The 26,932-nt window shown below is 36.1% G+C and overlaps 1 protein-coding gene across 3 annotated transcripts in view; it reads left to right on the forward strand.

Moving 5' to 3' along the window:
* LOC149842519 (uncharacterized) overlaps positions 1-23,779 on the forward strand; it is a 41,036-nt gene extending 17,257 nt beyond the window's left edge. The window contains exons 4-7 of one of the 3 annotated variants that reach the window (XM_089999249.1): positions 17,969-18,013; positions 18,101-18,185; positions 18,280-18,436; positions 23,527-23,779. In XM_089999249.1, the coding sequence (XP_089855375.1) occupies positions 17,969-18,013; positions 18,101-18,185; positions 18,280-18,436; positions 23,527-23,642 (403 nt within the window). In that variant the 3' untranslated portion in view covers positions 23,643-23,779. The remainder of the gene's footprint in view (positions 1-17,968; positions 18,014-18,100; positions 18,186-18,279; positions 18,437-23,526) is intronic. The other 2 variants (XM_089999250.1, XM_089999251.1) reach the window with 2 other exon arrangements.
* Positions 23,780-26,932: the final 3,153 nt, after the last annotated feature.

The raw sequence follows: 26,932 nt of genomic DNA on the forward strand, positions 1-26,932 counted from the left end.
TGATGCGAGTATATAGAAGGCATATTTATCTCTTCAAAGAACAAATTTAAACTCTCAAAGTGTGGCTCCTAACAAAGGTATACAGTGATTAGAACATATTATTTTGCAATATCCATTCTCTAGAATAACAACGATCATCATTATTGAGACGTGATTGGGATGTCACTTGGGTCTGGATTGATTCAGATCCAATGTGATTCAGACCCGGATCCATTACCGTGACATTTTCAAATGTGCTGCTACATTTTTTATTAATATTTTGTGTTCCTTTATTACCCCTGACAGTTATGTAAATCATGTATTATGTATGGGGTCACTTTTGTAATTTATCATCATTGTTTGATATATATTGGAAAGAGCATCACATGTTCCCACATTGGGAAACATGATTATGAAGATCAGTCTTATTCCTCTATTCTCTTCTTTTCTTCCTGTGCAAGTGAAATGAAACCAAATGTGCATGAATACAATGCCACTAAGGGCTATAAAGAATGCACAAACACAAAGCCTCTAATGGAAAAAATACAACAAGCCACAAGGGTTAGCACAAACAACTCACGAAGAGTATTAGAGAGAGCGAGAACCAAGGTTGCCAAACTAGGAAGCAGAAGCAGGAAACGATACGAGAAGCGGAAGCGAAAGCGAGAAGCGATGCATTTTTAAATGTATAGGAAGCGATAAATAAATAAATAAATAAATAAATATATATATATATATATATTGAATGGGAATCAAAATGAAACACAAATAAAAACTAAAATAAAAGTGACTAATATAAAATTTCATAATTTTTTAGTGTAAGAATTAAATTTTTAACAAAATCTTAAAATGATGAATACCAATTTAAAGAAAGCACATGGAAGTGAGTGAGAAGAGAGAGAAAACATATGAAAAACATGAAAAGTTGAGTAAGAGAACATATAAGAGGAATAAATGAAGCGTGTGGAAAGCATACAAGAAGCATGGGGAAATCTAGATTTTCATCAAGTTTCAGAAGCGAGGAGTATCGCGCTTCTGAAGCGAGTTTTCGAGAAGCGGGCTTCTCATCTATCTAAGAAGCTTCCAGTAACTCTGGAGAGAACACACAAAATATAAAAAATATTTTGTATTGAAATGCTTGAGACAAGCATACAATGAGAGAAATGAGAGATCCCCTTTGTATACAAGAGAGGGGCTTAAATAGAGCCGTTGTGATGCTCCCAACAACTCTATTTGGTCAAGAGACCAATAACCCTTTATAAAAAAAGAAGGAAAAGAAAAGGCAAATGTATCCCTAATGGGTACAACCTACTATAATGATTGAAATGACCAAAATACCCCTAATGAGTATAACATATTACAATAATGTATAAACAATAATATATATATATATACACCACTGTCACTGATATCACTGATATTTTGAAAATATTATGATATTTTCAAAATATCATCATAAATGAATTATCATGATAATATTGTAATATTTTTTGAGAAAATTTCTTTCTTTTTTATTTTTATTTTAAGTTTGCATTTCCTATTTTTTGTTTTTTTATATTTTAAAACCTTTAAAACACATTTATTTATATTTTTGAAAGACAAATAATGCAAACTTATTATTTTTTTTAGCTTTTTTGTTGTTATTTATATTTTTTTCAATTTTTGAACTCCTAAGATTTTTTTGAGATTTATCAACTTTTGAAAATCTCTCTTAGAAATACCCTCACTAAGAAAATACCTTTAACGATACATGTGACTATGATATATACATATAAATATGTATATATATGTACATACATAATAAAGTTAATATATATATATATATATATATATATATATATATATATATATATATATATATATATATATATATATATATATTAACACTCCCTCTCAATCCGACAGTGAGATCACCAAAAGTTTGCCTAGAAGGAAGGAGAAACGGGGAGACAACAATGCTTTGGTGAAGAAGTCTGCAAGTTGATATTCTGACGTAACATACGAAAGTTCAATAGTGCCCTTCAGAAATTCGTCACGAACGTAACGATAATTCATCTCAATGTACTTTGACCATTTATGGAAGGTGTGGTTGTTGGCAATGTAAATCATGCTTTTGTTGTTGCAACACATCTTCGAAGGAGTGGAGATGATGACTCCCATGTCTTTAACTAGACTTCTCATCCATACAAATTTAGTGGTAGTAGTCACCATTGCCCTATATTCACTTTCAGTGGAAGACAACGATACCTTATGTTGTTTCTTACATCTTCATGATATCAACGAATCACCAAGAAAATACAATATCCTATGGTAGAAATACGATCATTAGGATTACTACCCCAATCAGAGTGAGTATAAGCAATTAAAGTAGAAGATGAATAAGATGGTAAGAAAAGCCCTTTTGTCAGTCTCCTTCAGATATCTGACAATGCACATGACTGCTGCTATGTGAATAGTGGTTGGTGCGTGTTGATACCTAAATTTATTAATCACAAAAGGATAAGAAAGTCATTAGAAGTTCTCTTTCAACCTTCCCAACATGGGGAAAGATCAAAACTCTATAAATTTTCATTAGAAAATTGACTATCAACTATATGACTATAGGTAAGATTTAAAAAAAAAAATGATGCAGTAATTGTTGAGATGTGGTTATGGAAATGATTCAAGCTAATTATGGGGGTGTAGATGACTCCAATAGGAGATTATCTGTATTTAGACTATTTGTTATGTTTTAATCAAACTATGATGTCAGTCAATGAACTCTCAAGATTCATTTTCATAAGTTACTGACATGTTTTATGGCCGGGTTGCCACCTTCCAGCAGCTCTCTTCCTTTATCCAGCCTTGTGACTGGGAAAAGCCCCATTCATGGCAGGGTTTAGTTAACGCTATAAGAACCTGTCACAATATTGGTGAGAAAGGTTACCAAGATCCAAAATAGGAATTAGGAAGAGGGAGACTGACGAAGATTTAGTAGAAGACTATGAAGAGAGATATGAAAGTTTGTGGGGTGATTCAGGTTAGCTAGGAAGAAATGTTAAAATAGTACTCAAGAAACTGACTTCATGTAGTAGAGAATGATGATGATGACATTAGATGGTCAATGTGCAAGCCTAGAGACAGAAGATGGAGCAGATTGGAGTTTTGCTGGAGGAACAAAACCTTGATCAAGATGAGGAGACCTAGGAATCCTTTGATATCGAGAAACCAATATTGATGCTGATTTTTGTTATTCTTGGTAAAAAATACATCATGTCCATATATTCAAATGCCTAGGGAACAAAGATCTAAATGCCCATGACTTATGAAAGAAACACAATACATATCGAGAGAGATTTGTTAGAATATGGGTTGTATAAGCACACACACACACACACACATATATATATATATATATATATATATATGTGTGTGTGTGTGTGTGTGTGACATGATTGTAATATGTATTACCCTCCAGCGGTATTTTGGTCTTTTGACCAATGTAATTTTCTGTAATAGGTGTTGCTCAATAGGGGCTGTTTTTATTTAATATTGTAATATGTTATATTGTGAAGGGCATTTCTGTCCTTGACAATATAACATTAATATAGCTGTTGGAGCTCCCAATGATTAGATTTCTAGCCATTGGGGAGCCCCAACAACTAGATTTTGGGGAGCCTTTCACTCCTCTTTTTGCCTATAAATATGGAGCTTAGACTCCTTGTAAAGCTATGCATTTTGTGTGCATTGTGAATGAAATAAAGATTATATTTTTTAGTGATGTGTGTTCCTCTAAGCCCCTAAGTGGCTCTTATGTTTTTGCCCCTTACGTGGGCTTTGTATTGGCCTTTTGTTTAAGGTGTGTGGAGAGCACTTTGTTTCATTACATGATATAAGAGCCATTGCAACCTTGTTCGTGGTAAAGCTTGCTCGTGTGGACGTGAGATCGTGGATCATATCATCATGGACTTGTGGTGCCCAAAAGTTTTTTGCTTTCATATTTTCCTTCTTTCTCTCTATCTCTCTATCTTTCTCTTTCTTTCTCTTCTTATATCTATGAAGGATGAACGAGAAGTGGTTATCACCATACCCGTGAGACTTAATGACACAAACTATGTGACGTGGGCATCCATAGTAAAACACAAGATTTGGGAAAAGGGTCTATGAGGTTTGGTAGATGGATCCGAGAAAGAATCAAAGCTTACGCTCACCAAAAGTGAAAATGGCAAAGAAATTGCACTTAAAAGAGAAGAGATAAATAAAGCCATTGCCGACTATGAAAAGAGATGAACAAAGTGGAGGATGAGTCATTCCAAAATCATGGGATGACTTATTAATAGTGATGAAATAAAAAATGCTCTAGCTTAGCAAAGTTTGAATTTGCTAGTGATGCTTGAAAATATCTTCAAGATATGTATTCTCCTATGTCATAGGGAATCAGCCAGCCAGGTGCCGCACCCACGTCGACGCGACGCGATGCGGGTGCGGCACCCCGTGCGGTCAAACCGACACTAGGTACGGTCAACGCACCTAGGGTCTTAATTGTCCAATTTTAGACTTAAAAATTTTTTTTGATGAAATGTGTTTGAAGGGGGGATTAGGGCAAACAAATCCCCCCCCCCCTCTCGACCCCGACGCCTCCTCTTCTCCGTCTCCAATCCAGCGGCACGGCGACTCCGACATGGCGAGGTATGTCTCCTTCATTCTCTCTGTGAGCTTCTAACTGCTTCACCGCGTATCAATGCTCTCTCTCTTTCTCTCTGTAATCTGAACCAATCATCACTAGCGAAGAAGTAGAGAGAAAGGGGAAAAATGGCATAAAAAATAAACTCTAATTTCCGCATAGAGACTTCCACCAATTCTTCGCTTCTACAAATCCAAGGGTGCTCGACCATGCTCCCATTTCTCCCTCTCCTTCCTTATTTCTTCCTCTTTTCCAGATTTGTTTTTTTTTTCCTCGTTTGCTCTCTCGGGGTTAGAGTTTTTTGGAGGATCTTTCTGGTTTGATCTATTTTATGATCTTGGGTTAGGGTTTTTAGAGGGGTGGTTTTCGTTCTCCTAGGAATTCTTGAATGGTGGATTTGGGGGTTTTGCTTGAATAGTCTTTTTCTCGTGGGAATTAGTGTTTCGGGGTGGCGACCACCCTGCCTTACATCTGTGACTGTGAGCCATGGTGCCTCATTTTAGTACCCTCACAAGCACCCTTTTGGCCACACACTCTCACAAGCACCCTTTTGGCCGCACACCCTCACAAACACCCTTTTGGCTAAAGTATTTGCGTGGCTGGTTGTTGTTTTTTCTTTGGTCTTATGTTTTTTCTTTTCCTGCAATAATTTTGATTTGCATGGCTGGTTGTTGTTGGAAATAGAATAATAAATATGCTAGACACGAACATTTTCGAACAAAAGCAAATTTGTCTTTTGACCTCTTATTTGTATATTTTCTGTTGTATTTTACAAGGGTATTTTCTTGCTATTTTCACTATTCTCACCTTAATGCCTTAAAAATGTAGCAACATGTTAATAACAAACATTACAAGATGGTAGCAGAGCTCTAATTTGGCTCTGGGACACGTTGTTCAATGCTCAAAATATTCTATTGCTGGTGATGTCTTCGAGAGGCCTTGCAAGTTAAAGTTTGGAAACCCCTTTCCAAATGAGTCATTCTGCTTTAGTTTAAGGATGGTTCTAGATGATTTTTAAATTAAGAAGCTAGTGTTGATGAGTGATGCCATATTCTACCACAAGTGATGTCATTAGAAGGCCTTGCAAGTTAAAAAGCTAATCTATGCCATTTTAAATTAGCCTGAATAATCTCTCTCTTGAATATTCGTAAGTATGCCATTTTTTTGATTTTGTTATTTATGAGTTCTGTATTTTCATCGATGATTATTGTTTCTGTTTTCCTCTATGAATTTTATTTTAATATAATAAGTTTTTTGTTTTAAGGACAAAAATGATGGATAAATGGAACAGACTTGCGTCATTCTCGTCCCCATATTAAGTTCTGCTGCTAGTGTTGCTGGTAGTGGTAGTGGGAGTGTTGATTCAAATTCGTTAGGTGCATGTGATGATGGGGGCCACTATGGGTATATGTGGATAAGCTTGAAAAAGCTGAAGGAGGTGGTGAAAACAAGAGATTTCGATGCAAGTATTGTGAGAGAGATTGTGTTGGGTCTTATATAAGAGTTAAAGCTCATTTGTTGAAGATATCAATACATGGCATTTCAGGATGCAAAAGTGTTGATGAGGCAATGCGAAGACAATACAATAAAATACAAGATGAATATGAGAAGAGGAAGACAATGAGTGATTCATGTGCAATTAGTGTACTATTTTTAAGCTACCAAGAAAATGCTAAAAAGAAAAGAAATGTAAATGCAGGAGGTAGAGGAAGAAGAACGATACAAGCATCATTCAATACATATGAAAGGGATAAATCATACCTTTTATAAGGAGCCAAGGTCTCTTAGGTCACCTTAATGGAACCACTCCAGTTCCCTTAGAATTTGTTATGAGAGAAGAGAAAGATGATAAAGGGGCAAGTTCAATTGTGTATGTCAAAAATGCAGAATATCTCAACTGGGAAAGGAAAGATCAATCAGTAGTTGCATACATCACTTCTACCTTGTCTCAAGAGGTTCTTGTTGTGATCTCCGACAATTGTACAACCCTGCAACTTTGGGAGAAATTGGTTTAGACGTATTCACAAGTTTCACAGGCGAGGATGGTTTTTCTCAAGAGGGAATTTCAGCTATTGAGAAAAGATTCCATGACCATCATGGAATATCTCAACAAGATGAAGACTATCACAGACCAACTTGCAGTTATAGGATATGCCGTGAGTGACAGTGATATGGTGCAGCAAACTCTGAGTGGATTGAGACCTGACTATAATATGATCGTCACTTCACTATTATGTCTGCTTGCCTTTCCTACTTTTGATGAGTTGAGAGCTAAACTGATTCAGTATGAAATGACTATGAAGGGATTTTCTCAAGAAATACATGCTCATACAAATTCCCAAGAAGTCTTTACCACATGAGTGACTTATGGTCGAGGACGAGGGCGAGGAGGACAAGGGCGAAATGGACACGGAGAACGTGGATTGCTTCCCACTCCAAATATCTTGACTCATACTCAGGGACAAAGGCCAATCCCCACTTGCTTCCTCTGCAACAAAAGGGGGCATATCAAGGCGAATTGTTGGCACAACCCTGAAAATAAAGGAAAGGCTCCACAGACAGAACAGAAAGCAAAGCCCACTAATATCAGTGACAATGGAGAGATTAGAGATATGTTAATATCTGCCCTCTCAGAATTGAAATTAAAATAGAACGATCAAGGCACATGGTTCGTCGACTCAGGAGCAGCAACTCACGTGACTGGTGATGCAGGTAAACTTTCTAAACTTATCCCTTATTTTGGCAAAAGTAACATTGTCACTGGAGATGGATCCTATCATCCTGTTTCCCATGTTGGAAAATCTGTCATTCCCATGTCACATTCTACTCTTGAACTTACTGATGTACTTCATGCTCTAAATATCAAGAAAAATAGTCTCTGTTTCCAAGCTTGTTGATGATAATCATGCTTCAGTCGAATTCACTCCCTTCTCTGTGCAGGTCAAGGACCTTCGCACGAGGGAAACATTCGCTGAAGGAAAAAGACGAGGCAATATGTATGTCTTTGAAGAAGCTCCATGTCATCCCGTTTGCCCTATTCATCTGGATTCGAAGTCTTCATTAGAGTCGTGTTCCTTCCCTTCAACAAATGTTTTTAGTATTACTGAATGTAATAAGCCTTTCTTATGGCATAGTCGATTAGGACATTGTGGGAGTCATTTTATTGAGAAACTTGTTTCTAATAATCTCATTCCAAAAGAAAGTCTCAATGTGGATGAAAAAAGCCAGAATTGTGTGAGTTTTCTCCAGAACTTGCGAACGAGAATTAAGAGAAGGAAGAGAGAGAGGCTACAATGAGTCACAGTTTCTCATAATTAGAAACTATGACCTATTTCATTAATATATAGGCAAAATCCCTAATGCATAGCATTCACAATAACCCTGATAAGTTGGGGTTATTTACAAGTATGCCATTATGTTGGACATGGTACATACAAGTAGTTTGGATCCGGGTCCAGACTATAAATACAAAACACGTACACTACACTGTCTAATAGTCTCCCTCAAGTTGTGCATGATTTTGGATCATGGAGAACTTGCTCTTTAGAAACCAAAAACGGCACTTTGTGAGTCCTTTAGTGAACAAATCAGCCACTTGGTCTTCTGTTCTAATATAATGGGGCTCAATCTCTTTTTCTTCAATCTTCTGCCTGATAAAATGCTGATCAATCTCAATGTGCTTGGTCTTGCAGTGATGAATGAGATTAAGAGATATTTGGATAGCACTTTGGTTATCACAAAAGAGAGAACAACTAGCAATCGACTCTTTTAGCTCTGTTAACAAATGTCTAGTCCATGTTACTTCTGCCGTAGCAGCAGCCATTGCCCTGTATTCTGCTTCTGTGCTAGATCTAGCCACTGCCTTCTGTTTTCTACTACTCCAGGAAACAAGATTGACACCAATGAAAACGCCATACCCTGAAACTGACTTTCGATCATCAGGATCTCTGGTCCAGTCTGCATCTGAATAAGCAATGATGTCATGAGCAATATTCATGGATCTGCTTTTGGTGTACAAAAGTCCATCTCTAATAGTACTCTTCAAGTACCTCAGTATCCTTTTTACTGCATCCATGTGTCCCGTCCTTGGCTCATGCATGAATTGAGAAACTTGATTGACTGAATATGTAATATCGGGCCTGGTAAAAGTAAGATATTGAAGCATTCCCACTAGACTCCAATATTTGGTGGGATCATGATACAAGTCTCTGTCTTGCACACTTAGTTTCTGGTTAAGCACACTAGGAGTAGCAAGAGGTTTGCAATATTTTATTCCACCCTTTTCTAACAGATCCAGGGTGTATTTATGCTGGGTCAAAGTAAGTTTATTTCCTTTATTATCCACTTCTACTCCAAGAAAGTACCGAAGGTTTCCAAGGTCCTTCATTTTGAACCTTTGACTCATAAGATCTTTAGTTTCTTGAACATGATTCTCACTACTTCCTGTAATAATTATATCATCAACATATATCAATAAGAAGGTAGTAAACTCCTTACCTCGAAGAACAAAGAGGGAGTGATCCAATTGCGATCGATAGAAACCATGTCTTTGAATTTCTAGAGAAAAACTCTCAAACCAAGATCGAGATGCTTGTTTCAGTCCATAGAGAGCCCGATTTAATCTGCATACATATTCCTTTGAATCTACTTCTGTATATCCTGGCGGTTGTTCCATGTATACTTCTTTATTCAAATCTCCATGAAGAAAGGCATTCTTCATATCTAGCTGACTTATTCTCCAACCATAATCGACAGCTAATGAAAGAACAATGCGAATTGTGCCCATTTTCACAACTGGACTAAAGGTTTCATCATAGTCCTGTCCAAACTCTTGAGTGAATCCCTTGGCTACGAGACGAGCTTTGTATCGTTCAACACTTCCATTCGGTTTGTATTTGATCTTGTAGACCCATCGTGAGCCAACAACATTTCTATCTGGAGGTCGAGGGACAACTGTCCATGTTTGACACTGGTACAAAGCTTCCATCTCTTCATTCATGGCTTGAATCCATTTTTTGTAATTAATGGCTTGATGAAAATGTCTAGGCTCGGTCTCTTTCTCAATCTGTGACAAAAATAACTGAAAATCCATAGTGAAATTCTCATAACTGACCCACATTTCAATAGGATGCCGAGCTCTTTCAGATCGTCTGATCGGAATAGCTACTGTATTAGAAATTGAAGAAGTAATGTCGTTGGATGGATCAAACATAGGCTCCTCTTGTTCAATATCATCCGAAGTCAAGAGTGAGTCCCTTTTTCTTCTCCTATAAACTTGCCCAACAAACTTGTTAATCTCTGGAGGATGTTTTATTTCAAGTTCCTGTATGCCACTGTATTCCAGTGTTTTAAAACTCGCCGAGTCAACTCGTTGACTCGGCTGACTGGGCTCGGCTCGACCCTCCAGCGAGTCAACCCGGCAAGGCAAACTCGGTTTGCCAAAACTCGGGCGAGTTCTGGGATGTTTGAAATTTGATTTTTTGGGTATTTCAGAATAAAAAAAATTTGTTTCTTGCATCAATAGGGAATAATTAATTGGCTTGTATAATTTGATCAGTTGTCTTGAGAATTTCTTCTTTGATTTTGTTATGGATTTTCTCACACATAGTATGTAACCCATACTTTCTCTCAAATATCTTTCTATTTTTCAAATTACTGAAATGGCTGTAATGTTAATTTATTTTTTATGACTGAATATGATCATGACTTTGAAAAGAACTTGTCTTTAGCTATGTGTAGTTGGAAGTGTAGTTTCATGTGCTTGTTATGACTGTGATTCTTGAGCCTATAGTATGGCTGAATTTCTCTTACAAAGCACATTGGATATCCTTCATAGTTTCATCTCAAAAACTATAAGCCTCGTCCCCTCATTCTGTTGTTCAATATTGTCTTTTATTAGATGATTTCCTTGTGAGTCTATTCTGCATAATCAAATATTGTGGCCAATTTTTTCTGGCAGTCATCCTAGTGTAGCTTAAACGTGTAATTCTATATTGTACATGGTTACTTTTGATATGTGGGCATGTTTCATAAAGCACAAGTCCAATATTTTCTGAGCCAGGATCAAACTCTGATTTTGAAGTGGATTGGGCCTACAAAAGGTAGAACCTGGTGAACTGGCCATTACAACATTTATGAGTTGGTCAAGTCTCATCAACTTCAGTACAAACCAAGCATGGACCATTTTAAAAAGTCCCGACTACAGACATATTTTGCCTAACATGAGCCCCTGTATATGAGTTTATCATCTCTTGTTTACTGGAAAACATGGTTTGAGACAAATTATATATTATTTTCTTTTAAAATCAAAAGTTAACAAAACCCGGTCTGAGTCACCGAGTTGACCCGTCGAGTCACGAGTCAATAAAGAACGAGTCGAGTCTCGAGTCACGAGTTTTAAAACCTTGCTGTATTCATCTTGACAGGATGTTCCTTGAGCACAAGAGGAAGAACACTCATTGTTGGTTGCAGAAAGAGCTCTGCACTGAGCCATGGATCATAAAATAGAGTATTCATATTGGTTTGGGCAGAAACATATTCTCCATCTCCAAAATCATTTTCATCAAAAACTACATTCCTAGATATCTTAATTCGTCTGTTGTCAGGATCATAACACCTGTAGCCTTTGTGGTGATCTGCATATCCGACAAATCTACACTTGGATGCCTTAACCTGAAACTTGTTTCGCAGAGAAGAGTCAATATGAACATAACACGTGCAGCCAAAAATTTTTAGTTCATCATAATCAAGATGTTTCCCAAATAGGATGAAAAAAGGTGATTTATTTTCTAAAAGCTTCATGGGCAAACGATTAATAATGTGAACAGCAGAGTGAAAGGCCTCTGTCCAGAGTCCTATGGGAGTATGACTTCTGTGCATCATGCTCATAGCTCTTTCCACAATGTGACAGTGTTCCCGTTCTGCAACTCCATTCTGTTGGGGTGTATGGGGGAAAGATACTCTACGATTTATCCCATTATCTTGGAGGTAATTGATAAAATCCCTGGAGGAGTATTCCCCCCCACCATCACATTGGAAATGTAAAATATTATAAGAAAAGTGAGTTTTGACAAATGCATGAAAGCAACGAAAAATAGAGAAAACTTCCGATTTATTCTTCATGAAATATATCCAAGTGAAGCGGGAGAAATTATCAATAAAAATAACATAATATTTGTTGCCAGAATTAGAAGGATTAGGAGCCGGTCCCCATACATCGGAACAGACGATTTCAAAAGGCCTTGAAGCTCTCTTATTTATTGAATGAAAAGGAAGAACATGACTCTTACACATTTGACAACTTGAACACATTTTATTATCTGGTCTAGGAATCAGGCCAGGAATAAGACCATCAGATACGAATCGCTCAACGAAAACTTGACCATAATGACCAAGACGCAAATGCCAAAAATCAGGCTTATTACATTTATTTGAACACATGAATATGCTTTGACGACATAGACTGAGGAGATGACTTCAAGGTAGGTCGAACACAAGTAGAAGGATCCTCCTGGAAGACATACATATTTCCCCGGCGTTCCCCTCTAGCGAACGTCTTCTTCCTTTATAGATCCTTGACATAAACAAAATACAGAGTAAATTCAACAAAAGAATTGGTATGATCAACAAGCTTAGAAACATAAACAATATTTTTTGTAATATTTGGGGCATGAAGAACATTGGAAAGATGAAGTGGGGATTTAGGCAAGGGGATAGAAACATTTCCAATGTGGGTGATGGGGTGGTGTGACCCGTCTCTAGTGACGATGTTACTTTTTCCAAGATAAGGAGTTAAAGTAGAGAATTTACCCGCATTACCTGTGACATGAGTAGCTGCCCCTGAATCAATGTACCAGACTCCTTTATCATCGCGTTTCAGATCAAGTTCAGACAATATGGCCAAAAGAAGCTCTTTCACATCTCCACCAAACTTTGAAGGGCTCTCCTTTCATCCTGACGAGCTCTCACCTTTCTGGAACTTTCCTTTGTTTTGTGGATTGTGCCAACAGTTGGCTTTGACGTGACCTCGCTTGTTACAGAGATAACAGGTGGGTACGTTTTTCATATTATAAGAAGGAGAGTCATTCGGGGTGGGTAGTAACCCACGCCCCCCTGGAGTACCTCGTCCTCGTCCTCTGCCTGCACCAAAATGACTATCACCACGTCTCTGGCCAAAGGAAGCACTAGTAGCAAGAACCTGTCCACCAGTGTCATGTGACATCCCCTTTAAGGTCATCTCATATTAAAGTAGTTTCACTTGCAAGTCTTCAAACGATGGTAAGCTGGGTAGACATAACAATAAGGTCGAAAGAACATGGAATTCCGATCCTAATCCATTCAAGGCTTGCCTGACTTTATCTTTGTCTGTCACTTCATACTCGACAACAACTAGTTGATCGCTTACGCTCTTGACCTTGTGCAAGTACTCCACGACAGACATGGAACCCTTAGTGAGGAGTTGAAATTCACGCTGAAGAAAGGAAATTCTAGCCTCTGAAATCTGAGAATATGTCTTCACTAGCCGGTCCCATAATTGTTTTGCTGAGCACTCATCTGGAATTCCCACCAATACTTCTTGAGAGATAGTGGAGATAAGGAAAGCAACTGCAGCTTGATCAAGCTTCATCCAATTTTCATATTGGGGATTTGGTATTGGTTGTATAAAATCGGCCTCATTTTCATCCTTAGTTTCTTGTATGATAAATTCTAGAGGGGCTGAAATTGATCTATTTAAATGTCCAAAAAGACCTTGACTTTTAATGAATGGAAGAATTTGTCTCTTCTAGATCAAGAAATTGGAATTGGTAAGTTTTTCATAAATGAGTTGGCCAAGAAAGTTGGATGAGAGAAAAGTTTGAGAAGAAGAAGAATCCATGACTTAGAACAAGAAAAACAATATTATTGGTGTGTGCAATCAGTATATAAATGCAATAATTTCTCATTTTTTTTTAAACTGTAGAGAGCTGAGAATTCAGCGTGAATATGATTATCAGAACTAATACCCGGATTATCAGGTCTAATCTGATTTTATAAAAGAAGCTAAGATTTTTCCTTCCTTTTTTTTGTAAGTATATAAAAATTGCACACAACAATAGTAAAATAAAATTAAAAGGAATATCGCTGATGTACAGATCTGTGAGCAGCCGATACAACCCAAATTTGTGAAATCAAATGGAAAGGGGAGAGACAAATCTGATGTACAGATCTGGAGCAGCCGATAAAACCCCAAAAGATATCATGAAAGCAAAGAAATCGAAGAAGCTGATTTGGCACAAATCCAAATCAGCAAATCCAAATTAGTTCGATAGATCAACTGATTCAATGGACAAAAATATCGTGAAAACTGATTTGGCCCAGACCCAAATCAGTTTCAGCAATCAAATTTGATGTAAAGAGATGTGAAGATGGAGGAACAGATTTTTTTGGTGTGAGTATTCAGCGTGAAAATTGATTTTTTTTTATGAAGAAAAATAGGAAGGTAATCAGGCTGAACAAATTGAAGAAGATGGAAGTACCTGGGGCTCGTATTCCAGCAGAGGAATAGATTGAAGGAAGATCTGAAGATGGAAGAAAGTACCTGGGGCTCGTATTCCAGTAGAGGAACAGATTGAAGGAAGATCTGGGCTCGTGCTCGTATTCCAGCAGCCACACCGAATAAGGAAAGAGAGGAAGGAAGATCTTGTATGGACGTATCTGTGTAGAAGAATTTCAGCCCTCGGATCAGACGTGCTCTGATACCATGTGAGTTTTCTCCAGAACCTGCGAACAAGAAATTAAGAGAAGGAAGAGAGAGAGGCTGCAATGAGTCACAGTTTCTCATAATTAGAAACCATGACCTATTTCATTAATATATAGGCAAAAGCCCTAATACATAGCCTTCACAATAACCCTGATAAGTTGGGGTTATTTACAAGTATGCCATTATGTTGGACATGGTACGTACAAGTAGTTTGGATCCGGATCCAAACTATAAATACAAAACACGTACACTACACTGTCTAATAAAATGTTCTAGTTGTTCTTTATGCAAAAGTCATGTATTGCCTTTTCATTCTATTAATAAGAGAGCTTCAAAGTCTTTTGAGATGATATGTTCTGATGTATGGGGACCTGCCCCAGTTGTCTCTGGATCTGAGAGAAGATACTACCTAATCTTTGTTGATAGCTACTCTCGATATACCTGGATATATTTCATAAAAAATAAGTCGGAAGTTTTCCTTTTGTTTCAAAATTTTCTTTCTTTAGTAAAAAATCAATTCTCTGAGTCTATCCAATTCTTTCAATGTGATGGAGGTGGGGAGTTCTCATCTAGTGACTTTATTTCTTTTCTTCAAAATAATGGGATAGGAAGAAGGGTATCCTGCCCACACACGCCTCAACAAAATGGGATTGCTGAGCGAAAACACAGACACATCGTTGAAAGTGCCATGAGTATGCTCCATGATAGTAATCTTCCCATTAATTTGTGTACAAAAGCCTTTCATTCCGCCGTACATGTGATAAATAGATTGCCGTTGTTCTAGAAAATAAGTCTCCTTATTACTGTCTTTTTGGAGCTCATCCTAGTTATCATGATTTGCGTGCTTTTGGATGTGTTTGTTATGTGCATATTGATCGGTCCCTAAGAAACAAGTTTTAGGACAAGGCTCAAAAGTGTAGATTTGTGGGATATGCCGACGACTACAAAGGATACAGGTGTTACGATCCCGTCAATAGACGTGTCAGAATCTCAAGAAATGTCATCTTTGATGAACACAATTTTGATCACAAAGCTGGCACAATGGATATGTCCTCTACCATGACCGAAGTTTATTATCCTTGGCTGAATTCAGAACTTTTTATTAGTTCCAATGAAGTCTGCCCCCCAGATTGTGTGTAGTAGGAAAAAAAATGTCTGAGACTATTGGCACATTGGGATCACAGGATTGGGAAGAAATATCATTTGTACCGGGCAGATACAAGGGCATTTACTATGCTAGACAGAGAACGACAACGCCAAATCTTTCAAATCACACCTCAGCAACTGCACCTACTCCTTCTCATACTCTTGAGGTCAGAAGATCCAATCGCATGCGACATCCTATTGATAGGTGGGTCGACTATAACAATTTCTCTTTGGACTTTCAACTCTTCTTAACTGCTCTGAATAAGGAAGATGAACGTATCATGTACTATCAGGCAACTACTTCCACTAAATGGGTAGAAGCCATGAATGTAGAACCTGGGAAATCGTTCTCAGACCACCTGACAAAAATGTTGTTGGATGCAAATGGGTCTACAAAATAAAGTATAAACCAGATAGAACCATTGAACGATACAAGGCGAGACTGGTTGCAAAAGGATTCACTCAAGAAGCAGGAGAAGACTATGATGAGACATTCAGTTCAGTGGTGAGAATGGGAACGATTCAATTTATTCTTTCCTTGGCCGTTGAGCATGGATGAAAGTTGAGTCAACTTGATGTAAAAACTGCATTTTTGTATGGGGATTTGAAGGAGGAAGTCTATATGGAACAACCCCCTGGATATCAAGAACGAAACTGTAAAACACGTGTGCAGGCTAAAAAGAGCTATCTATGGCCTAAAACAAGCATCTCGCTCTTGGTTTGACAGCTTTTCCCTTGAGATTCGGAAACATGGATTCTCACGCTCCTTATTGGATCACTCATTATTCATTTTTAGAAGTCAGAATGTGATCACTCTATTGTTAATTTATGTTGATGATATAGTTATCACAGGAAACTCTGAAGATCACATCAAAGAAATAAAAGATCTATTAGGTCAGAGATTCAAAATGAAAGATCTCGGAGCCTTGCACTATTTTCTTGGCGTAAAAGTCGATAGCCAGGCTCATGGCTTGACTCTCACTCAACACAAGTATACGATAAATGTTCTCGGCAAGGCAGGTATGAAAGACTGCAAACCTTTAGCCACTCCAAGTGTGCTCCACCAAAAATTAAGTGCTCATGATGGAGACCTGTATGAAAACCCCATCAGGTATCACAGTTGCATGCACTACGTACTGGGCATATGAAGGCGGTTAAGAGGATACTCAGATATCTGAAAGGGACCATTGAAGATGGGTTGATATATTCTTCACAGTCGTCTGGCAAGAATATGCGTGAACTTATTGTATATTGTGATGCAGGCTGGGCAGGAGATCCTGATGAGTGAAGGTCTACATCAGGATATTGTGTTTTTATTGGGAGAAAGTCTCTTGGAGTAGTAGAAAACAAAAGGTTGTTGCTAGATCAAACACTGAAACTGAGTATAGATCCATGTCTGCCGCTACTGCCGAAGTCACATGAATCAGGAACTTACTGACTGAAGTGGGAGAAACAATCTCTCTGTCTACCTTGTTGTGTGACAATCAAAGTGCTCTTAATATGTCATTCAATCCAGTACACCACAGTCGCGCTAAGCATATTGAGATTGACCAACATTTTGTGAGACAAAAGGTTGAAGAAAAAGAGATTGAGCATGAATTTGTTAACACTGAAAGACATGTTGCAGACATTTTTACCAAGGGCTTGACAAAAGATCGTTTTTGGACGCTTAAAGGCAAGTTGTTCATGGTTCAGAACCATGATCAACTTGAGGGGGGGTGATAAAGTGGTGTTTTGGGTCTGGATATCATACCAGAACCGAATCCACCTTTATAGCCTTTATGTACAACTTTATATTGTTTTATTTCATTCTGGGTCTGGATATTATACCAGACCCGGACCCATATTGTACACTCAAAACATATTAATATACCCTCTTTAGGTCACGATTTCACATATTGAAATCATGACAGCCGCAACCCCTTTCTTCTTCTATTCCTTTTCTCTTTCTCAACGCAGTTCCTGTGAAGATTCTAACATTTTAGTACCCTAAACTTGGTATTAATGATTGTATATAAATGAATAAGAATAGCAGCAGACTCCAGTGAGTGGAATCGTGATTTCTTTGCAGCCCCTTCTCTCTTTCTGTTCCTCACTCTTCACGCGTGGTAGAACTCGGGTTTCACAAATCTAACAATGTGGTCATGTATTTTATGTTTCTTTTGTATAGTTATCTACTAATATCTTAGTGTTATTGCCACATGTTCTGCCCTTGTGCAAATAATGGGTTCCTGAATATCATGAAACATCAACCGTAGTTTTGCTTCTCAAATCCAGATTATGATTCTTGAAAATGGTCCATTCTTTATAAACGGTTGGTTGGGAAAATTCACTGTAGCCAATCATCATCCGTGTGATATCATTTTAGAATTTGGGATCAGGGCATTCATTTGGTGCAATTTATAGTCATGTTTACATCATCTTTTTTGTCACATTTTCAGGAAATCCTGCTCTGTGAAACAGTTGTTTATTCTATTTTTTCTTCTGTAAGCGTTTCTTTGTTTCTTTTGAGTTCTGGTTTACATGTATTAGTAATTTTTACTGTTTCCAGCTAAAGTATCTTCCACTGTCAGCAGACAGGTATCGAAGGTGCCAACAGTTGGCAAGTACAAAGTAGATATAGCATCATTTGAATCATTGGCCTTGCCGGAGTTACAGGTATAGTGCTTCTGTGCATTACGTTGGGGACCATATGTTTACTGTGTATGCTATCCTGCTTGATTTTTGTGTTCATTAGATATCCTAATTTCAGGTCAAAGAAGGCACAGATATCTTTGTCATAGATGAGGTTGGCAAAATGGAGTTATTCAGTTCTTCCTTTTTCCCTGCAGTTCTACAAGTTCTTGAATCCAATGTCCCAATCTTGGCATCCATTCCTGTACCAAAGTTTGGTCGTGATATACCTGAAGGTTATCTTGATTTTCCTTTTACACAATACATAGTTTTATGACTTTCGATATTGAACAGAAGTTTATGCGCTTATATAGACTCTTTATAATATACATAAGCTTTTGCTACTTATACTACACCAGAATTTTGGGTTATTCTTTTTGAAATTTGAGATGTTTGTTTTTCGGAGTTCTCTAGGCTATTAGTTTTGTTCTTACCTGAGCATATATTTCTCATGCCCTCTCTGTTATTACCTTGGATATCTAACCAGGCTATTCTCATGCTATTTGCTTAGAATACATTGAGAACACATGACATTTTCATCATAATTATTTATCTTTTATGTTTGCTATTAATTCAAAGAAGGGGATAAATATTGGCAATTAAATAATCATACTATCACTTGGTTGACCTTTCTCATTATGTTTATTGGTATCGCTTTAGGGTTGACTCAGATTGCTTGACTACCCTTTTACAATGACATGGTTTTGATCAATTCGCTACTACCATTGTCATATGCTGACTTTTGGAGGGCCACCTCAAACTGTTGATTTGTTTTGTCCATTGATAGCCTGTATTAAGTGTTAAGATAAGCCTCCTCTAAGATATATATATATATATATATATATATATATATATATATATATATATATATATATATATATATATATATATATATATATATATATATATATATATATATATATATATAAACCGGAATACCCATCAAGGGTATTTCGGTCATTTTACATTGTAATAGGCTTCAACCCATCAGGGGCTGACTGTTTATTTTTATGTTTCTTTTTATTCCTTTTTGTTAATGTAAAAGGTGTCCTGTGATTGGGCAGCTCCAACTAGCTGGTGGAGCTGCTCCCAACAGTCACATTAGCAGCTCAACAGCTAGTTGGGCTGCTCCCCATGACTCTTGTGTATTATAAATAGGGCTTCAAGCCCTTGTATTTTCTAATGCCTTTAGGGCATTTCATGCAATACAAGAAACGTTATTTTGACCCTTGCGTGGGTAGTGTGGCTTAATTAATCAAGTGTTTTTCTTGGTTGGTTGTGTTCTTGTAAGTCCATAAGTGACATTTATATGCTTTTGTTTTATTTCATTACATGGTATCAGAGCTTCGGTGCTCTTGAGTTGTTATTCATTCGGAAAGGCCAAGAGAAGGATCGTGAGATTGGTGGAGCAACGGTTCGTGGGATTGTTGCATCGAGAAGCGCACTATCAAAGAGCTCCTTAACAAATCTTTTGTTATCTTTTTTCTCTCTCTCTCATTATTGTAAAACATAGAGAATGCAAGAGAAGTGATCGTCTCTATTCCCGTGCAACTCAATGATACTAACTATGTGATGTGGGCATCCATAGTGAAACACAAAATATGAGAAAATGGTCTATGGGGTTTCGTTGATGGTACCAAAAGAGAGCTTAAACTTATACTTGCAAAGATTGAAAATGGAAAAAAAGTGGTTTTTCATAGAAAAGAGATGTTTAAGGCCGTCACCAAATACGAGAAAAAATGGAAAGAGTAAAGGATGGGTCGTTTCAAGATAATTAGATGGCTCATCAATAGTGTTGACATCAACAAATGCTCTAGCTTAGCAAAATTTGATTTTGCTAATGATGCATAGAAGTATCTTAAAGATATGTATAATTTCAAGGATAGTGCTCACATATGTAATGTGCAAAATAAAGTGAGAATTATGATCAAAGGAGAAATGAACATTAGGGAATATTACAATGCCTTCTCTTTTCTTTAGGATGAATTGGCTCTTTTAGAGCAAAAATGACATTGCCTCCAAGATATAGAACTCTGTGAAAAACAAATTAGAACAAAGCATTTATATCAATTTATTAATAGGCTTAGACCCGAATTTGAAGGGACCAAGTCGGCCCTTCTTTATAAAGAAGATGTACCTACCATAGTTGAAACTTTTGAAGAGTTAACTATGAAAGAAAATAAGTTAATAAATTCATCCACTTCAATTGATGAAGAATTCATGCGTGCTATGTCAAAGCCCGAAAATCACACTAGGAGTTATAAACCTCTTCACTTTGTAAAAAATAATAAAAATGAAAGAAATTTTAATGACTATGGAAGAAGTCAAAATGATAAAAGAAGTGATCATGAATACAAGAAGAGTGACAAAATAATATGTTACCATTGTTATGAACTGAAACACATCAAGCTTTTTTGTCCCAAAAGAAGGAAAGATGATCAAAGAGATGATAAAAGATGGTTTCAGTGTGACTATCCTTTAAATAAAATGGGGTAGACGACTCCAAATGCATCGGCTCATTATCTTTGACACAACTCATGGAGGCACTACAATCAATGTTAAAAAATCAAGCTATTTTCTTCTCGGGGGCGACTGTATCCACGGGTGGTGACCTTGGTAAGACTTCTTTGATCATTGATTCCAGTGCTTATTTCCATATGACTCCAAATGAGCCCATATTATCCGAATGTCATACTAACTCAAATGATGCTTATGTTTCAACTGCCGACGAAACTTTCTTAAAAATTAAAAGTTTTGGGGCTTTTAAAAAATAACAAACTTTCTTTATACCAAATATTAGAGTAGTACCAAAATTGAATTTAAACCTCTTATCTGTTTCTCAAATTACGGATCATGGATGCAAAATTTTGTTTTCATCTAATGATTGTTTAATACAGGATCTCCAATTCGGGAAGCCGATTGGGCGAGTCCATAGAAGATGAGATCTCTATGTTATGGACAATCTTGAGTTATCAAAAGATACCTTTTGTAATTTTGTGGAAAAGAAAGATATAAAAAATTGAAACAAAAGACTAGGACATCCTAGTATGTTCAAATTATATTTGTTTCCATTTCTTATAAGTTATACAAAAAGAGATTTTGTTTTTGAAAATTACATCCTTGGTAAAATAAAATCTTTACCCTTTGGATCTAGACATTTTATATCTAAAAATTCATTTGATTTGGTACATTCGGATGTATGGGGACCGGCTCTGGTTGTATCCAAAGGAGGAATATCTTGTTATATTGTGTTTGTGGATGATTGTAGTAGACACTTTTGCATATTTTTTCTTAAACACAAATATAAAGTATTTGATTGTTTTTAAAAAAATTATTGCTATACAAAGACTCAATTTAGAACCAATATTAAAATCTTTAGAATTGACTCCGAAAGAGAATTTGTGTCAAAAGAGTTTAAAAATTATCTTGACTTACATGTGATTATTCATAAAAAATTATGTCCTTATACCCCTCAACAAAATGGACTAGCCGAAAGGAAATATAGACTGATGTAATGAAATGGTAATCTTTCAAAACAGTACAAAAGCTTACAAAGGGTGTATATTGGAGACACTACAAGTACAATCCACAAAAGAGTATAAATAGAAGAACATAATATAAAAATAATAAACTTTTATTTCTCATGAGAAATGCTTAAGAAGCATTGTATTACAAAGTAGGGGGGAGAGGGAAGCGCTCATAGAAAGCTCTTCCTAAGAGTCATTGGACCTAGTCCAACAACTCTATTTATAGCCATTGGACTAGGTCCAATGACTACATTATTAGTCAAGATCTAATTAAATCTTGACCAACTAGTTTAAAATGAACTAAATAAAAAAGAAAAAGAATAAAGAAAAGAAAGGAAAAAATAAAAATATAATATATTATTATAATAATAATATTATATTACACATTTTGTATTTTTAACAGTGAAGACCACTAGAACACTTCTTATGTCAAGAAATGTTTCAAAAATGTTTTGAGCTGAAACCGCTCTTACGGCGGTTTATTTGATAAATAGAATGCCTTAAAAAAATATTGAAAACATTTTTTCTATTGAAAAACTATTTAAAACATCTCCTGATTATAAAATGATGAGTCTTTGGTTGTAAATGCTTTGTCCTTACCAACAAAAATGATAGAACTTTTTCTAAAAGCAATTCCTTGTGTTTTTTTAGGCTACGCCGAAAATTAAAAGGGATATAAATGTTATGACATTAAAAGGAATAAATTATATGTTTAAAGAAATGTTACTTTTCTTGAAAACGAAAATGGGTTTGGTAAAGAAAAAATCCAAGAGCATTGTGACTATTCATTTCTTTTTGACCTTGTCAATGAGCATGAAAGATGTAACAACATTCATGATGTGCATGAGAGTGACAACGGAGACACTCATGATGCACATGAAAATGTGAATGAGGGTCTTGATAATATAGACCTATCTCATGATGAAATTCAAACCTATACTCGACGTACAAAAGACCATCCACCATGTGCTTTAAAAAGATATTCTCAAAATCAAGATATAGATTCTCCTAGTGTTAGAAAATCTATGAGAATTTCAAAGACTCCTAGTAGATTCGTATCCTATGATTCTTTTAAACCTAAATATAGATCTTGTACAGTGTTGTTAAAAGTGCGCCTTGAGGCGCAAAAGGCACGCTTCGCCTTGAGGCGAGGCCCTCTACTCCTCAAGGCATTGGCCTAAGGCATGCTTCATCAATAAAGCATTTTTTAGTATTTATTTTAGATTTTTTTATTTCTTATTGCTTGTTGCTTCATCAATAAAGCATTTTTTTATTTGTATTTTTAAATATTTTTTATAGTTTTTTAAAGTTTTAAATTTTTTTTTGAGGCTTACGCTTTACGTCTTGCCTCAACTTTTGGTGGAGCGACTCGTTACGCCTCAATGCTTTTCACAACATTGATCTTGTCTAATGGCTATACATTCATTCGGAGAACCAACATCTTACCATGATGCTAAAAATCAAGAATGGATTAAGGAAATGAATGATGCATGATTGTAGATCCCAATTGTACTGTTTAAGAATTATCAAACTTAGCAAATTTGTTAGTTTTTTCTCAATTTTCATCTCACTCTGTTTTATTAGGTTTCAAGTTATTCATTTTCAGTAATTTATTACAATTGTAAGCATTTATTGTGAAGTAAAGTGTTGGAGTATTGTTTTTTGATTTGTAAATGTTACGTAGGAACTGCAATAGCATAAAGATTTCAACATTTTAGTATTCTAATACCTTGCCTTTTTATTTTATTTTATTTTTTATGTGCGACTCATCATAACATAATTGGAAATTGTCATTGCAGTTGCAAGGTTGAGGAATCATCCAAATGCTTCAGTGTACATGCTCAATGTTGGAAATAGGGATGTGATTAAAGATGAAATTTCAGCCAAACTGATTAATTTGTTGGACAAAAAGTAGTAGTTTTTGTCTGTTGCTCATCACCATGGATTTTTTTTCTTTTTTCTGATGAATTGTTATCCCCAGTTTGCTTATAGACTGTGTCAAGTATAAATAGCCTGTGGGTTTTCATGTTATCTATGTATGTTCAATTTTGTCTGTGTTCATTCTTCATTTTGTAGGATGATCAAATTACAATAAATACACTTTCTTCGTCAAGGGTTAACAGTGATGCAAAACTATTGCATATCAAAGATGAGACAAAAAGTGAATGAGGCATATAATCTTATGAAGCCTTGCACTAAGCAAAATGGTTTGTAAGGACAAAATTGCCAAAGGGTGTAATGTAAAAAAAAAGGCAATATAATAGTGATTTTGATAATGAAAAAGGAAATAAGAACCAAACTGTTTTTTGAAGCTTGGCTCGATATAATTAAATGATCTTGTGGAAACCCCACTAAGGGTCCATTTATGATTTCGTTTTGACCATCAATTTGAATAAGCCCAAGGTGCATTTCTTATGGTTTCACCGTACCTTCTATTTTACCTTCCAGCTATGTCATAGAGACAGACCATTTTGGTGGCACCACCGGACACACTCAGACATGATGACATGGACACTCACATGTACGGGTATTTTTAATAGTTTTGTACCCATTTTAAATAATATTTTACTAAATAATGTACTTTTAAGTATTAAAAGATCAAAAATAGTTTTGTATTAATTATAAAATTAATAAAATGTGTCCGCATTCCCTTTTCTCTAATTTTTGTTTGTCTTTGTACCTGTCGTGTCGGGGGTTGTATCCATGTCTTTGTGATGCCGTCCGGTACTCTTCATTTGGTTAGAGTCCTATTACAAATTAACAAGGCAGTTAACAAGGTCAAGCCTGAGCAGAAAAGGAGCTATAAAGGGGTCTGTGCAGCATTATTGAAAAGCATTGAGGGCTACTTGCAATTCCTTGGACTACATGGGGAATTGAGGAAATGACCGTAAGGGGCTTTGTAGATCATTCGTTTTTCTTAGGCTGGGTATAGATGGTTGGATATCTGACTGAATCTTTAGTTAATTGTGGTAGCTGAAGTGGGATCCAACTAATAATGAGATCTGGATTTGGTATAGAGTAGTACATCTGAAGCCCAACTGAATCGTAATCCGATCTTTGATTGTATCCAAATGCATGTAAATGCTGGATCTAGTTAGTCATTTAAGCTAAGTCAGATCCGGATTGAAAAAACTTTTTCCATCCAAATGTGAATCCGACTTTGTACTTGATTGTGCAAAAATCGATTAGGTTGAGCCAAGTAATCCTTACATTCAAACCAAATACGACCTGTTTACACAAATAGCCCCATGAGATTCTTACACTGGCCTGCAATCAATTTCACATCATCATTGTCCAACACACTCATCCATATATGTTGGATATCTAGGTTCGGAGAAAAACTGTATCGGATGATCATTGACTCTTCCACATCCAATTTTATGAGACATCAAATCTATAAATTTTTTATAGCTATTATTTTTTGAAAGGATTATAAATTGTCAAGTAGGATAATCATTGCTACATTAATATATTCTAACCACTTTAGAGTCCATCATTAGCTGCCTATAGCACTCATACAATATATCATTCATTTAATGAAAATAACATATGAGAAACGATCATCCATATAGACTCTATACATTCAATTAACATAAATACCTACAACAACCACTCTGAAAACCAACTACCAACAATAAACTCTTAACCTCTATTCAATGGTTGTGCACTGTATACCCTAGCCCCATTATACCGACACACAAACATTGAATATTAACTAAAGAACAAAAACACAAACATAAATCATCTATAACAAAAACAAATATATATCTATGAAAAAAAGCCCTAAACATAGTAGACCCTAAACAGTAAATCCGGTGGCTTGAGAAGTCGATGTCAAGATAGAAAAATATAAAAAGAACATCTATAGCAACAACAAAACAAAAATACGCATGGGTTTATTAAATGATTATCTCTAAAAAAAAAGTTTAGTGTGAAAAACAAACAAACAAACAATATATATATATATATATATATATATATATATATATATATATATATATATATATATATATATATATATATATATATTGTTTGTATAGAACTCACCTTCTGAACTTGTAGATAGGGAAGTCGATGATAAGGATGAAACCACAACTTCCTCAGAATGCAACACTAAATTACACGAGAATCGTTACAAGAGTTTTACAGGAAAGTTCTTTGCAGACACAAACGAAAAGAAGAAACCCTAGGTACAAAAATGAGCTTATATGTGATTTGCAAACTTCGTAAATAATAAGAAAACTCATATATATATATATATATAATAAATTCATAAATATTTAAGTAGGATATTTACAATTTTAATGGTTTTCCTTTAAGTGGAGGTTCACACATATATTTATATGTGAAATCGTGAAGTATATGTGAATAAGTAGGATATTTACGATTTTAGTGGTTTAAACCTAACCAGCACAAATATATTGATGAGAAATCATGAAGTATATGTGACAAAGTACGGTATTTGTGATTTTAGTGGTTTCAATTTCACCAAATTTTTGTAAATAAATTTATGTAAGTTTGTGAGGTCCGCATAAGAAAACGTGGGATTCTGGATTTAAGTGAGAGTTTGCATTAACCGACAAACGGTACAATTTCATTGCAATAACCCATCAATTAACAGTTGCGAAGGGTAAAAAGGTCCTAACGATGTTGGGTATTTGCAAATTTGGACATTGGGAGAATAGCAAAAAATACGATCATTTTCCGTTTTAAAAGACTTGATGTTTGTGACTGTGGTTTGACTCAAATAAGTTCTTGTTTTTCTTATACATTGTGCATCACGATAGCACATGTTCATGCAGCCCGGCTTAGAAAATGTATTTTTTTTATGATGCACCCTCACCAAGAACCGGATTACTTAATGGCCCGCTTCGCTGCATAGTAAAACTCTAGATTGAGGACATGACCACCATGCAGCCTTACGTGCTCCATCAAACCATGATAAAGCAACGACAGCCCTCATGCACCAGCAGTATTCGATCCTGGGCCTTCATCTTGACACAGGACCCCACTGACCACATGGTGACCACTGCAGTGGTTACCAGGCTTAGAAAATGTTATTGGGCCATGATTATCAGCTGTATATAAAAAGTAAAGATTGTTTTAATCGTAAATTGATGCAAAACTGTGTGCCAATTTTCTTCCATTGAGAAAGAAAAATGAAGGGTCTCTGCTGCTTCACCTATCCAAGCTAGAGCCTGTTTG

Source organism: Nuphar pumila, chromosome 3 (assembly GCF_984573655.1).
Source record: "Nuphar pumila chromosome 3, dmNupPumi1.hap1.1, whole genome shotgun sequence".
Taxonomy (NCBI): domain Eukaryota; kingdom Viridiplantae; phylum Streptophyta; class Magnoliopsida; order Nymphaeales; family Nymphaeaceae; genus Nuphar; species Nuphar pumila.